Genomic DNA, 15,095 nt, shown 5'->3' on the forward strand with positions numbered 1-15,095 from the left:
TCATTATGACAAACAATATTAGGGAATGCAAAAATAGGAGAAAAGACTTTAGGGATTCAGATATAGATCCTTTCACGATTTCTGGTTCAGTTGGAATTTGGAGTATTTCCGTAATTCCGGTGACAATTACCTAATGTAGTATGCTAAAATGCAGCTGATCTGATGAGCAGTCGGAGGCCAAAGGAATTCCTCGGTAGATGTGGTGGTGGATGAGGTAAAATACCTATAAACCTGTTATTCAGCCTTTAAACTTGTTTAGCAGCTTTTTTTGTAAATTCTAAGGGGGTAGGGCGCTAGCTTGAATGTCATATGACCAAAAAATAAAAACTAACAAGTTAACAACACAAAAAATCTAATTTGGTTGTTTCGTAATTTATTTATCGTTACCGTCATTCAACAAAAATTATAAAGAATAATTCGATCGTTGATAGGATTTCGAGCGCCTTGTAATACCATTGAGTTTATGGTAACCCATTTACGACCTAAATTTATTAGTTACTCGATGGCTAAGAGAGAAATATTGTGCGGACCTGGACTTATCGCTATAAAACCTACCTAGTTGTGTTTCAGTTTTTTTTAATTCAGAAAAAAGAAAAGATGACGATAATCGCATTCATTAAATACATGCCCGTAAACGTCGCCGTATTCTGCATACAGGAGTGGTCAATCTTTAAAACTGACCTGCCTATACCTTCTGATTAAATGTTGGCATAACTGTGCCACTGTGTGTGCAGCCCTTTGATATTCTGTATTGATTCTTAAAATTTTCCGAAACAAAAAAAAATTAAAACCACGTAAAGGGAAGGTATACTGTAGAGATTTCACATGGTAGGTATGCGTAAATAATGCTACGCAAATAATTTACGCATACCATGACACCTCCATCATGGTTTCAGATACGTTAGGGCACGTTTGAAAGACATTTTTGTTCTAAAAATATAACATCTTTATATTCGTAAAGGCTGTAACAAATAGAAACATAAAAGAGGTAACCTTGTACAGTCGAGGACAAATATATCTTTACAATGAGTGTTACAAAAATTTGTAATTAAGGTTTATTACTGCTGTGTTATACCTTTAGGTGAGTACATTATAAAACACTACTCTCCCGCCCCCCCTACCTTCGGCGTCACCCCCTCCCCCCTTGAAAAGTGTCCCATTTTACAGATTTTCTCAATTTTCAGGAAAACGATAAAAGGTAAGATAAAATGGTCAAAGACTAAATTATTTATTAATAAATCTCCTACAAACAAGTACTACATTCATTTTGATACGAGTTATAGTTTTCAAGCTACGGTGCGCCAAAGTTTACTAGCATCGCAACCACTTATTGCATGCAGAAAGAGGATTGATTCCCTGCAGTTTTCGACTACATCTCCACCAATTAAGCTTCGAGTGCTGTAAAGTCTCTTTTTTACAGTCCCTTGACCCTCTTTCAGCATGAAAATGTTCTTGGATAGTGGAGCAAGACCCAGTAATAGGACCAATAGGTCGATATCTTGCCCAACCACTACGACATTTTGGTTCCTTTCGGCTTCTTGTTCCTGATGTGGCTTCTTGTTGCTAAGTTATACTACATCAGCGTTCTACGGGAAAGGAAAGGTTCAGTCTATTCTGCTAAGTAAAAAAATCGACTTACAAGGTACGATAAACGTTTTCAATAGCCCGAATGCCTCATACGAGCAAGTAGCAGAAGAAGGAGAAAAATATATTCTGGCTTTGTATGGAGCTAAGCTAACCGAAAAAAGTCTTGACGAATTACGATACGTCCACTTCAACAAATACGTTGGTCTGACGAACAATACGGTGATATTATCAAAGTTACCACCTTCTTCAGCTGCAGCTCGTCAGCATTCAATGCGTACTTTCCACCCAATTTCAATTATGGTGAGGAAACGCATTGAACCCAGAGAACTGGGGCTGGAAAAAGAATAATAACTTTTTATCACTAATATATACAACAAAGTCACCAGCTCCACAGTCGATACTAAAAATAGTGTCATGTAGCTGCAAGAAAGGCTGCGGAAAAAGATGTGGATGTGTCAAAGCTGGATTGCGTTGCTCCACCATGTGCAAATATTGTCAGGGCCTTAGTTGCTTCAACAAAACTCTAGAAGATAATGATGACGACACTGATCTGCTTTAGATAATAAGTATAATAATACTTAAACGCATTTCTTGTGTTACTTTTTAAACATTATTAATTAATAGACATTATTGTTTCCCGAGTATTAAATGTTTCATTTTTGTTAATGGTACATTTTTAGTAAACTTTGGCGCACCATAGCTTGAAAACGGCTACAAATATAATGACCACCAAAAAATACTTTGGTACCCTAAATAAAAAAATCATGCTTACCAAAAAAAATTACTGAACACCAAAAAAATAAGGCCTAAAAATACAAAAGTACCACCATTTTAATTACGACTGCACTTCAAATTGTATTCAAATACCAAATATATTGAATGATCACCAAAAATAATTAATGATCACCAAATCTTGAAGACCAAATTAATGCGATATTTTCACCTAAATAAACCACTATAATTACCAAAAAATGTATACATATTACCAAATAAAGTAAACTGATGCCAAAATTACTAGCCCCTCCCGCTCAACCCCCCGTTTGCCCGCACCGCATATCTACCTAACCTAATCTACTTTTCTAGTAGCATTTAGTTATGCTACTAGAAAAGTAAGTTAAACTGCTATCAGTTAAGTGGGTTAGGTTAGGTTAGCACTGCGACCCTTACAGAAACGAAATGGTACTAGAAAAGTAGGTTAGGTTAAGTTTCTACTGCTACCCATACAGATATGAAATGCTACTAGAAAAGTGGGTTAGGTTAGGTTTGAACTGCGACCCTTACAGAAAAGAAATGCTACTAGAAAAGTGGGTTAGGTTAGGTTTGAACTGCGACCCATACAGAAACAAAATGCTACTAGAAAAGTGGGTTAGGTTAGGTTAGAACTGCGACTGTTACAGAAATAAAATGCTACCAGAAAAAGGTGACGAAGTGGATTAATTAATTTAATAGGATAACGATATATTAAATATTTGCACATTTTTAATTAAAATGTGGTTACAATTTTTGTGATCATTTACTATTTTTGCGTTTACAATGATTATTTTGGAGTCATTTGCTTTAGTAGGATAGCAAGATTTAAAAATTTACATTAAAATGGAGTTCTAATTTTGGTGGTCAGTTACTATTTTTGGGTTTACAATGATTATTTTGTTGTCATTTTCTTTAATAGGATAGCAAGATGTATAAATTTGGTTATCATTTCACATTAAAATGGGGTTTGAAATTTGGTAATCATTGACTATTTTTGGGTTAATAATGATTAGTTTGGTGTCATTTCCTTTAAAAGGATAGTAAAATGTAATAAAATTGGTTATCATTTCACATTAAAATGGTGTTATAATTTTGGTGATCATTCATGATTTTAGGGTGGTAAAATAGATTTTTTTGGTATTAAATTTTACTAAATCTGGTGATCAGTTAAATAGCAGCCCTTGAAAACTATAACTCGTATCAAAATGAATGTAAGTACTTATTTGTAAAAATAATACCAATGAGTTTTTTGGAACTTATGTACGATATTATATTTACCAGTCGCTTTTCGGTGAAGGAAAACATCGTTAAGAAACCGGACTAATCCTAATAAGGCCTAGTTTCCCCTTTGGGTTGGAAGATAAGATGGCAGTCACTTTCGTAAAAATTAGTGCCTACGCCAATTCTTGGTATTAGTTGCCAAGCGGAACCCAGGCTCCCATGAGCCGTGGTTAAAAATGTCTGATAATGGTTGATATACTTATTGTTTCCCGAGTATAAAATGTTACATTTTTGTCAATGGCAGATTTTTAGTAAACTTTGACGCACCATAGCTTGAAAACGATAACTCGTATCAAAATGTATTTGACCATTTTATCTTAGCTTGTATCGTTTTCCTGAAAATTGAGAAAATATGTAAAATGGGACACTTTTCAAGGGGGAGGGGGTGACGCCGAAGGTGGGGGAGGGGAGAGTAGTGTTTTATAATGTACTCACCTAAAGGTGCTAAACACAGCATCAATAAACCTTAAATACAATTAAATTTTGCCGTGTTGCCCATACATTGAAATCTAGAATGAATCCATTAAAATATCTTTACATTTTAAATAAGTTTAGGTACACACAGCGTGGCAAAACATGCTTACAAGGCACATACCAGTTTTTTTCTTTTCACTTACCTAAATTAATGCACCAAAGTTATATGTATATACAATTTCCACCGAAAAAATAACATATAGGTACACATTGTGACAAATATATGTTTACATTGAACGTTACAGAAAATAATATTTCCAGTCAATGTGCCATAAATATGTTTACAATACCAGTGTCACTTGAAACTTAACGTTAAAGTGTAACGTTGATTCAAACCACCGTTTTTATTTTAAAATATATTTTTCACAATGTATGATAACTTTTCTGTTGACACGTTGTAAGGGTGTTTTGATACGCCGTGTGTAAACTTATTTAAATGTAAAGATATTTTTGTAACACTCAGTTGGAAAGATATCTTTGACCTCGACTGTACATTGGTAAAACCGAAAGCGCCAGTTGGCAAATACATATGTCGTTTTGGCAAGACGCGGCCCTGATCAAAAGTCTCTATCGGTGCTACCACTCTTTCCGAGACCAAAAAGAAATACAAAATGGGCATGAAATTAAATTCTTTGACTTGTACAACATAGTGATTACGATTTTATGAAGCACTTGGGTATTCATCTATTTTGATACAACTTTTTTTGTTAGTACAGGAGACAGAATTTATAAATAGGTAAATTTATAAATGGTTGAGTCGGTAATGTCAATATTTACAAAGTTGCAAGAAACAGAGAAATAAATAAAAATATGTAAATCATATAATGCATAATTGAAGAATATTTGCTAAAGGCACTCAGCGTGAGTGTAATTAAATTATTATTTATTATAAAAAATAAACTTGATTCACAACAACCTGACCATCCTTAACCATTAAATAAATAAAAATAAAAATGTTATTAGTAATGCTAGCTGTTGTAGCCTGTATTAGTTTTGTACTTTATGCCCAGTTTTATTTGGCTACTGGACTGTTAATAAGTTATGTTTAAACGCTAACAATTCCGTACGGGTGCCAATTTCGGTGCGTCCTTTTCATATCCATATACGAGTGATGAGTGTGAGCGGAACGTACTGAGGCTGTAATTAAATTGTATAAAAAACAGAGTATGCGTCAAGAAAAACTTACGGAAACAAAAAACTTCTTTGGCGTTTTTACATGTTTTTATGGGTTTCCCCAGACACGGTAATTGTTTTGATACCCATGCGGCGAGTCTTACTTACCCATGACGGTAATTGTAAGTAATCGAGTTTTTAGAACACAAAAGAGGTACAACTTATAAGTGGTCACATAGTTACTAAAATTTAAGAAAAAAATGGTTGGAAATATTATAATTTCCAAAGGCCTTCCTTTCCTTTTGTACACTGATAAGTGCGGATCACGAGGGCGGCACCTAGTGGTGGTGGTGGGGTTGATTTTCACCATTGGGTGAAAGTTAAGGGGCGCTTATCTGGATTTTAGGCACTCATCAAAGTCTAGCGCGTGGCTCACTCCGCGATTTCGTCGCTTTGCTACAGGTAGCTAAAAGTACATCCGTTCCGCCCCAATTTTGGGGAAAGCCATAAGCCGCGCGTGGCGCTGTCGCCACCTAGCGGCCATATCTGTGCTGATCGTAACAGACGCGTTTTGTTAGAGAGTGAGTCTTCTGTACCTAGTACTATTATTTATTCTGTGGTCTAGCCTGAAGAAAATTCGAAAAAAAAAGTTTGTAGTGTACTTTATAATTTTAAATCAATATTTGCATGTTTTGTAAATGGCTCAGAAGTTTATAGGATCAAGGAAGTTTTTTGGTCACACAGAAAAGAACCGAGAAGATATTGCGTGCTGTGAAAATGATCTACCTACTAAGTTTCCAGTAGACAGGCATTATAATAATTGCAAATCCAAGCCAGAGACATGATGCTGCACACCATTAGGTACGGTTGGGTGATCGAAATAATGTCATATATCACATAATTCTCAAGGTGGATCTTACATCTTTGTCGCAGAGGTGTCCTATTCATTAATTACGTATAAGTAAGCATGAAAAACACTCCTTTTCGGCACTCACAGATTGTTAGCTAAAATGTTGTTGTGTCCCTTAGAGGATATAACCAACGGAGACGCCATGTCTAAAATTTTCGGTACAAAATAGTCTGCCGTTTTTTGCGGGGGAGGGGCACATCAAATGTATAGGTACGTCATGTCAGATAAACGTCAGTCCATACATATGGTTGACATGTGGTTGACGATTGGCCGCCTATTTTCAACCGACGAAAAAAACGGAGGAGGTTCTCAAGTCGACGCGTATTTTTTTTTTTTTTTTTTTTTATGTATGACCAGGCATAACTTTTTACAGAGATGTTCGATTTTGATAATTATTTTTTTATTGGAAAGGGTATACCCCGAAGTTGGTCCCATATAAATTTGGAAAAGAAAATCCAACCTTAAGGGTAGGAAAATAGGGGATGATTGATTTTTTCACTCACCGATTGTAACGTATGACCACGCATAACCTTTTACAGAGTAGTCGTAATAATAATAAAAATTTGGAAAAAAATCCTACCCTAAGGGTGGGAAAATAGGGGTAATTTATTTATATTACAGAACAAAATAATTGTTAAAGTAGAATTATTAATATAACAGTTAATAGCTAAAGCAAGGTAGGTAGCTATTTTAAAAGTAATCAAAAATTAAGCATGTAATAATTTGTATAAATTATAGCCACAGAAAATTATAAAATAAAAACTTTTTAACAAAAAAAATAACCGCCGAAAAAAAACTAAAAGGAAATAAAAAAACCGGCACTAACACGAAACGAGTCGACCAACAAAAACAATAGCACACTGAAAAGAAAAAAATAATTATTTTGTCTTCAATAACGCAAGTGAATACCTATGAACTATGTATATACATACTTCTGAAATCAATCACACAAATCTGCGTATTTATATATTTACAATCTGTTATTTTTGGAGTCGGTGCAGGTGCTTCACTAAGGTGCTCAAGTTTGTTTGAGGCTGGCACCGACTCCAAAAATAACAGATTGTAAATATATAAATACGCAGATTTGTGTGATTGATTTCAGAAGTATGTATATACATAGTTCATAGGTATTCACTTGCGTTATTGAAGACAAAATAATTATTTTTTTCTTTTCAGTGTGCTATTGTTTTTGTTGGTCGACTCGTTTCGTGTTAGTGCCGGTTTTTTTATTTCCTTTTAGTTTTTTTTCGGCGGTTATTTTTTTTGTTAAAAAGTTTTTCGACAGAGGGGAACGCCTGTTAATGGCGGCTCCATTGTTAATTACTCCGAGTTGTGTCCTGATGTTTTCGCGTTTTTTTATGACATTATAACTGACATCAAAAATAAACAGGCTTTGACGGAGTTTGTGTATAGGGACCTGACATAATGCTTCCCGCCAATGAATACGGGGCTTCTGTGCTGCCGTCTACAGTTCGTGCACGCTCCCTTATAGGCCCCGTGCATGAACTATAGGGGGCAGCATAGGAGCCGTCAGATTTTTGGCGCTAGGCGTAAATGTGTCGTTTATGCTTCCGATGTAGTCCACAAGATGGCAAAACCTACTATGCACAAGGAAACGTACCGACGAGATGTCAGACCCTCCAACGCGCACGGTCCCTATTATGCTCTGGCAGAAATCAATGTTATTAACCAAAACTAAAACTAAAACCTTTTTTGAAATGAATTAAAGTTGCTCCAGTGTCAAATAATTTCAGTCAGATGTCATTAAGTATGACACATTTGTAAAGGTACTGGATTAGTTTTGTATTACTTTTATTTTAATATTTCGACACTAATACGTTTATAAAATGAAATTCATGAAGTCTGTTGAAGTGAATAATAAGAAAGCAACATTATTTGTTATTGGTATGTTTAATACTTAACAAATGCAAATAAGTTTATTTTGCATGAAATATGGTACAAAAGATGATCAGACAATATTATACATAAAACATACCTATATAGGTTGGTAGGCTTAAGATTTACGACATGTGAAAAAGGTATATCAAAAATACAAAAATATATTGTACCATTGAACGTAATAAATAATTCTCTTTATCATCTTACCTATTTGCATGACGTGTAAAACATCAAGTATCTGCGTTTTTCTATGGCAGGTTTTTCCGCAATAGATGATGCAAAATCCACGAAGTTTAACATGATAATTGAATTGATAAAGTACCTACATTCTTTGAAGATAATAACTGTGCCTCACAAAAAATCACATTCTTGGTTTTCCGTTTTCCGTAGGTAGATTTTAAATATAAGGGCACAGTAAGGGCCAATGGCTGTTATGTTCTTGAGTTGACCAATTTCAAAATATGTAACTTCAAAATAACAAGGTAGGTAGGTAGGTAGGTAGTTAGCTAAGCTCGGCTTACCGACAGGTGTCGCAAAAAGGACGGTTGGCTGTGTAGAGAAGGGTGTTATTGCCTACACTTATGTATGATGGTAAATGGCGCAGGTTGTGTAGGTACCTACTATATTTTATAAGTTGCGATTTCTGCCATGCGCAATTTTAACTAGGTAATTTATTCGACTAACCATTCGCATATTTTCCCATTATATTTATTTTTCAGTAGCTCATTTTCCTCAAAGGTTTTCTAACCTATCATCTTTTAAAGCAAAAGCGTTATTCTTAAAGCAGTTTTGTTCAACAGGGGTAGTGCCCGTGCGGTTTAACGTATGGGTAATGCTGTTCACGAGCTGCTGGGTGGCTTACATGCTGAGGGTCAACATGAGCCTCAACATCATCGCAATGGTGCCACAAGTCGAGAGCAATACCACGTAAGTTAAAACCAATAAAGCAGTGTATTTCAAACTGTGGGCTTAAATCAATACACAAGCGAAACATTTTTTTTGTACTAAGGGGGTTCGCGTCATGAAAAAGTTTGAAAAACACTGCAGTAAAGCTTTCAATCAAATGGGTCAAACCCTTAGGCCTCGTTCGCACGAGCGCTTTTACAACGCGCGTTAAAAAAGCGTTTGTAAATAAATGGATACCAATGACGGTGGCGCTTTTTTTTCTTAATACTTATTTCTTACCCGTGGGATACCTTATTGGTCATACTAGTATGAAAAACCTTAGCTCCTCAAAATTGAGGTGAATAAGGTAGATATTTATCATAATTACTGGTATTTAGTTAACGCTACAAGGTGTGATGTGATTCTACACCCGTATGAACGAACAATTTGTATAATAAATTATCATGTTCACTTGCCCGCATAGCATATGCTTAATTAACTATATGTATGATACAGTTCATAACGCCTTCCTACGTATGTACCTAACACGCTTAGATGCGAGACGTGGTAAGGGGTCATCCATTAATTACATCACACGTTTAGGGGGAGGGAGGGGGTCAAGAAAATGTGACATATTGTGACAAGGGGGAGGGGGGAGTCACAAACTTTATGACGTCACTTTTAACTTCATCAGTAACCGAAAATTAATTTAAATTATTTTATTCGCTATACAGTTAAATAATAAGTTTTTGAAACGATAATCGTTTTTATTACTTTAATTTTATTTCTTAATCAGTGTTGGGTTATAAAATCACTAATATTTCTTTTGTCAAAAATATTTTGATAAAATATTAAATAAATAATTGCCGATTTCGTTGAAGAAATGTGACGTCACACCAATGTGACGTAATTAATGGATGACCCCTAAACGTCATTATCAAACAAAAAAACCGGCCAAGAGCATCTTGGGCCGGGTGTCATTCTGAATCCCTAACAACGTTTGTCCTAAAGTCACTTGCCCTAACTGGTTTGTCCTAATGGGCACATGCCCTAACGATCAATTGTCATAACGATTATTTTCCATAATGTAATGGTTAGCCTAAGACTCATTTGCCCTAAGCATTTGTACCATAACTATCAAGATCCCTAATGTTTTTTACCATATTCTTCGAAATCCCTAACAATGTTTGGCATAAAATAACATGTTCTAACTGTTTTGACCTAATGGCTATTACCCTAATGATCAATCGTCATAACAGTTACTTTTCCTATTGATCAATTATCATAACAATTACTTTCCATAATGAATGGTAACGAACTGTTGCCACAAAAGTGGGTTAGGTTAGGTTAGAACTGTGACCCTCGCAAAATCGAACTGCTGCCACAAAAGTGGGTTAGGTTAGGTTAGAACTGCGACCATTGTAAAAACGAAATGTTGCCACAAAAGTGGGTTAGGTTAGGTTAGAACTGTGATCCTCGCAAAAACGAACTGCTGTCACAAAAGTGGGTTAGGTTAGGTTAGAACTGCGACCATTGTAAAAACTAAACGCAATAGGGAAATCAAAATTAGGGCATACGAGTGTTAGGTCAAGCAACGATAGGCTAAGTGAAATTAGGTAACATGATGGTTAGGATATATAATTTTTAGGCCTAACAATAATTAGGCAAAAAAATAATTATGCTACATAACATTAGGATAAATACTCAATATGGAAAGTGTCATTAGGGAAAAAGATATTAGGACAAAAAAAAATCGCCCATTCGATAATAGGGAAACCAAAATTAGGGAATACGCGCGTTAGGACATCTGATCATTATGACAAACAATATTAGGGAATGCAAAGATAGGAGAAAAGATTTTAGGGATTCAGATATAGATCCTCTTGGGCCATGCTCAGTAGTCCGTAAGTTACTGGTCCGTCACAATAGACTGCCTTGAACGGGGGGTTGTAGTAAGTATCTATGTATGTAACAAGCAGAAGGGAGTACCTTCGCAGGGTTTTGTACATCTTTTTATTTTACTAAGAAGAGAAGGGAAGTCTTTTTGCGATTAGGTACGCAAAAACGGCTTCACTGATCATGTCCGCTATAGTTTTCATTATACATATATGTAAGTATACTTAGTTATTATGCTTGAGATCAGTAGCAGCAGTGGGATGTATATCGGCTAAATTATTCTTATAATTTTATTTCTTTCTATTAAATTTTTTTATAAACGGATTTTTTTACATTCTCAGGTCACATTCTCAGTGTAACGCTAAAGATGATCCAATAAGGAACGAAACTTTGAGGCACGCTGACATTGCCGACGTTAGGCAGGCTCCGAGACAGGTAAAATACCGTCATTATTTTATCTCTGTCCAATATATACCTATACCTGCTTTAGCATTTTTCAAGTCGTCTTTTAGTCCTTTTTTTCAAGACTTGTTATGTGTTCAAAATGAATTAAGTTTTTTTACAATGATGTCATGTGAAGTCATGTCTTTTTAAGGTAAAGTTTTAAGTTTTTTGGTACGAGTATAAACGGGTCCACTTAAAAAAAAATCACTTCGCATTAAGTGTTAACTATTATAGTTCAATATGTTCTCTATGGTTCTCGCGATACAGGCCAAGTCTAGTGCGGCATGAAAAATATTTATTCTGTTGAAAATAAATGTATTTCTATTTCTATGTCGACTCATCATATAGGTACATCATACCTATCTAAAGTATCTAATGTAGCTCATACAATACAAGTTATATAATGCAATAAATAAATAGTAACAATACATCGTTAAGAAGATAAAGGAACCAGTATAATTGTGTTACATTTATTAGGTGTTAATATGTAATGTTACCATAATCTTGTTACATCTCGTAATATTATATTTTCAAAGGGTTATCGGTGCAGCACTTACAATATTGTGTGATTTAAATAATGGAGATTACTAAGTGTTAAGACCAATCGGTAACCCATATTACCCACTTGCGGTTTGTATTGCTAAAAGAACAATAGGTACTTATTTAGTCACACTTTCAGTAAGTAAAATTTTCACGTAAACATTGATGACTCAAAACATTCTTCCAAACGTATAAATACCTAATCTGGCGTTGGAATTTAATTTAAAGACTAATAAAACGAGTTTCCATAATCGGCTTATCGAATCCACATACTTTTTAATATATTTTTATTTATTGTTGTATTGAAATAGGTAATATCGCTGGAAGTTTTTAGTTTTACAATTAAGTTTAATCGTTAAACCATGAAAGATGTTATTTGCTCGTAAATTTCGTTTAATATTATTATAAAAAGCTTAAGTTAAAAGTAGCCCATTAAAAAGGTGTATAACCAGAATAATTTATAATTAGAGGTGTGATGTAGAGACGAGTTAGTCATGCATGCACCCAAAGTATAAGGTAAAGGGCCCCAAGTTCGTGTTAGGACGTTATTTCGTTAGTTTTGTTTCTGGCGCAAATAATAAGGAATTCAAATATATTTTAATCAAATTATACATATGAAAAAAATCTGTATTATTTAATTTCTTCAATAAAATAATAACCAATATTTTAGTGATTAAACTGAGAATAATACGACGGTCGAAACTGTCAGACGGCCGCGAACAGCTGTGTTGTATGCGTGCACTTTTTTTAGGCGTAAGGTGCGCGCTCTCACTTGTTAAGCTTAGGAAGGAAAAGCTGTTTCCATTCGAATAAAAGTTTTTGGGGGTGTTTCTGTGGGTTCCTTAATAATTGATTTGACAAGAAAAAAGATTGAACATATGCATAGAAATACCATAAAGTTGCAATAAATCGACTCACGAAATAGCGGTCATTTTATTTTTCGTGTGTCTCCTATTTCGTGCCACTAACGAATCAAGGATTTTCTAGAAACATTTTGAGTGCTTGTTTTTAAATAAAACAACGAAGATAATTCAAAAAAGTAAATTAGTAAACAATTAATGTATTTCATGAAGTTTCGTATGAGCGAAATTCGGTATATGTTTTTTTCACTAGAATTCTCATAAAACGAGTTTTTTGAATATGACCCGAGTTTAAATGTTTAAGGTATATTTCACGTATATTCTCATACTAACTACTAGCACAATTTTATTAATATTGCAATTTATTTGATTTATTTTTGTGTATGTTTATATTTAACGTATTAAGATAGTTAAAAAAATTTTTTAGTAAATTTTTTTTTTTTTAAATATAGTTTTGGTTTTAATCAAGTATTAAAGTACCCATATGGTTTACGAAGTCTTAATTCAATCATTAAAGTCGACGAGCACAAAAAACTTTAAGCTAGCTCTCAATTTAACATTTTTTTTTAAATATTATTTTTAATTTGACCTTACAATTACTCGTAAGTAGGTAAGACCGTTAAATATTTAAAATGATTATCAGCAAATTATCACTAATTACTCTAAGAAAACTTTATTCCGAAACAGGGGACACGAATTCACGAACTTAGGAGCTGAGCAAAATTTGTATCACGAAATGGCAGCCAAATAAGAGGTTCACGAAAAAATTCATATAAAAAAAGTTTCAACTAAAACCCTATAGTTTATACATTAAATTATTAACAAAGAACTAATATATATAACTCACTCAAAAGCTTTCAAGGTATTGATATGCTTAGTAATATTTAAAAAAATATATACAAACTCTCAAGAGCCTTAACCTGCCGAAACAGGGGCCCTTTACCTTATTTCCACTTAATATGGGTGTCTCTCTTGTTTTGCTCGTTTTCCCATAACTTATTTAATATTTTAGATACCTGGCGCGGGGTCTTTCGACTGGAGCCCTGAGCAACAAGCCCTGATCCTCGGCTCGTACTTCTGGTGCTATCCCGTGACGTCATTAGTGGGCGGCATGGCGGCGGAGCGCTGGGGCCCGCGCTACGTCGTGCTGATAATGTCACTGCTGAGCGGACTGTTGACCATTATAAGTCCCGCTGCGGCCCGCCTGCATTATGTCGCTATTGTCGTTGTGCGGTTTTTACTCGGCATTGCTGGCGTAAGTACTACCTCTTCTCGTAATTGTACTCGTAGCCGCAGTATAAGACAGCAAATGTTGATTTACTTTTTCTTGTTGTTTATTTGTCCCGTTCCGTTGGGCAGGAGACAACACTACAGTTTGTTAAAAAATGTAACTCATACTACTGACATGCGCACTAAATGGCTCATCCCATATTGGAATAGGAAAAACAGGGGCTTTTAAGGGTGACCCAGGAGACATCATCATTGCAAGAAAATGTTGAAACGTTATTGTTGGGAAAGCAGTCCCGATCTACCCTAAAATAGATCGCAAAAAGAAGAAGAATACCTATTACTTGTTGTTAGGACGTAATATTTCTACATCACTTATAACATTTTACCGTTACAGGGATTCATCTACCCGGCGCTCCACGCTTTAATCGCAAGATGGGCGCCACCAACAGAAAAGGGAAAATTCGTCAGCGCAATGATGGGAGGAACCATGGGTACTGTGATGACTTGGTCTGTCACGGGTCCTTTAGTGGAGAAATTCGGGTGGGCCTCAGCTTTCTACGTTCCAGGCGTGTTGACTTTGATCTGGTGTGCAGTGTGGTGGTATATTGTGGCCGATTCACCGGCAGAACATCCGAGAATCAGTGATAAAGAAAGAAAGTACATTCAGGATGCTTTGGGAGACAAAGTCAAGAAATCAAAGGTGAGACAGATACACTATAGTCTATAACTACCAAAAAAACCCCAGAAAATCATGGCTTAATAATATAGTATGCATGTATTGCTATTTTAGTACAGATAAATTCATCGGAGTGGTTTAAGTTAATCGATTAAATTCATGACTAGAAATTAACTAGTTTAAGGGCACTGGCACATATTATGATTTTTAATTTTATTTTAATAACTTAGCGTAGAGAACTGCCATTTATGATATTCAGAAAGTCACTTAATTTTCTAGTATCTACTGTTGTGATGGGCATGAGGCACGATGATAGCGTTTAAGTAATAACTAATGAACGATTTAACCCTCGCGCTTATTAAAACCGCATTTTACGTGACGTCTTGCATTGACCGACTTACATTATCGAACCTTCAAAGAAATGTACCTACAAGTAAAAGAAATTGCAGCATAAATCGAGGTCATTCGATAAGTTTTATTATCTTACGTGAGACATCTTTTTTTGGAGATGTTCCAAAATGTGTTGTAATATTAACTAATAAATTTCATT

The 15,095-nt window shown here is 35.0% G+C and overlaps 1 protein-coding gene across 2 annotated transcripts in view; it reads left to right on the forward strand.

The window, feature by feature from the left end:
• The window catches only part of LOC134797586 (uncharacterized transporter slc-17.2-like), a 41,764-nt gene that overhangs the window by 23,666 nt on the left and 3,003 nt on the right, over window positions 1-15,095 (forward strand). Inside the window, exons 1-5 of one of the 2 annotated variants that reach the window (XM_063769870.1) lie at window positions 7,904-8,020; window positions 8,815-8,941; window positions 11,137-11,230; window positions 13,652-13,894; window positions 14,264-14,569. In XM_063769870.1, the coding sequence (XP_063625940.1) occupies window positions 7,963-8,020; window positions 8,815-8,941; window positions 11,137-11,230; window positions 13,652-13,894; window positions 14,264-14,569 (828 nt within the window). In that variant the 5' untranslated portion in view covers window positions 7,904-7,962. Of the gene's footprint in view, window positions 1-7,903; window positions 8,021-8,814; window positions 8,942-11,136; window positions 11,231-13,651; window positions 13,895-14,263; window positions 14,570-15,095 lie in introns of those variants that run through there. The other variant, XM_063769871.1, reaches the window with a different exon arrangement.

Source organism: Cydia splendana, chromosome 15, assembly GCF_910591565.1.
Source record: "Cydia splendana chromosome 15, ilCydSple1.2, whole genome shotgun sequence".
NCBI classification, from domain to species: Eukaryota; Metazoa; Arthropoda; class Insecta; order Lepidoptera; family Tortricidae; genus Cydia; species Cydia splendana.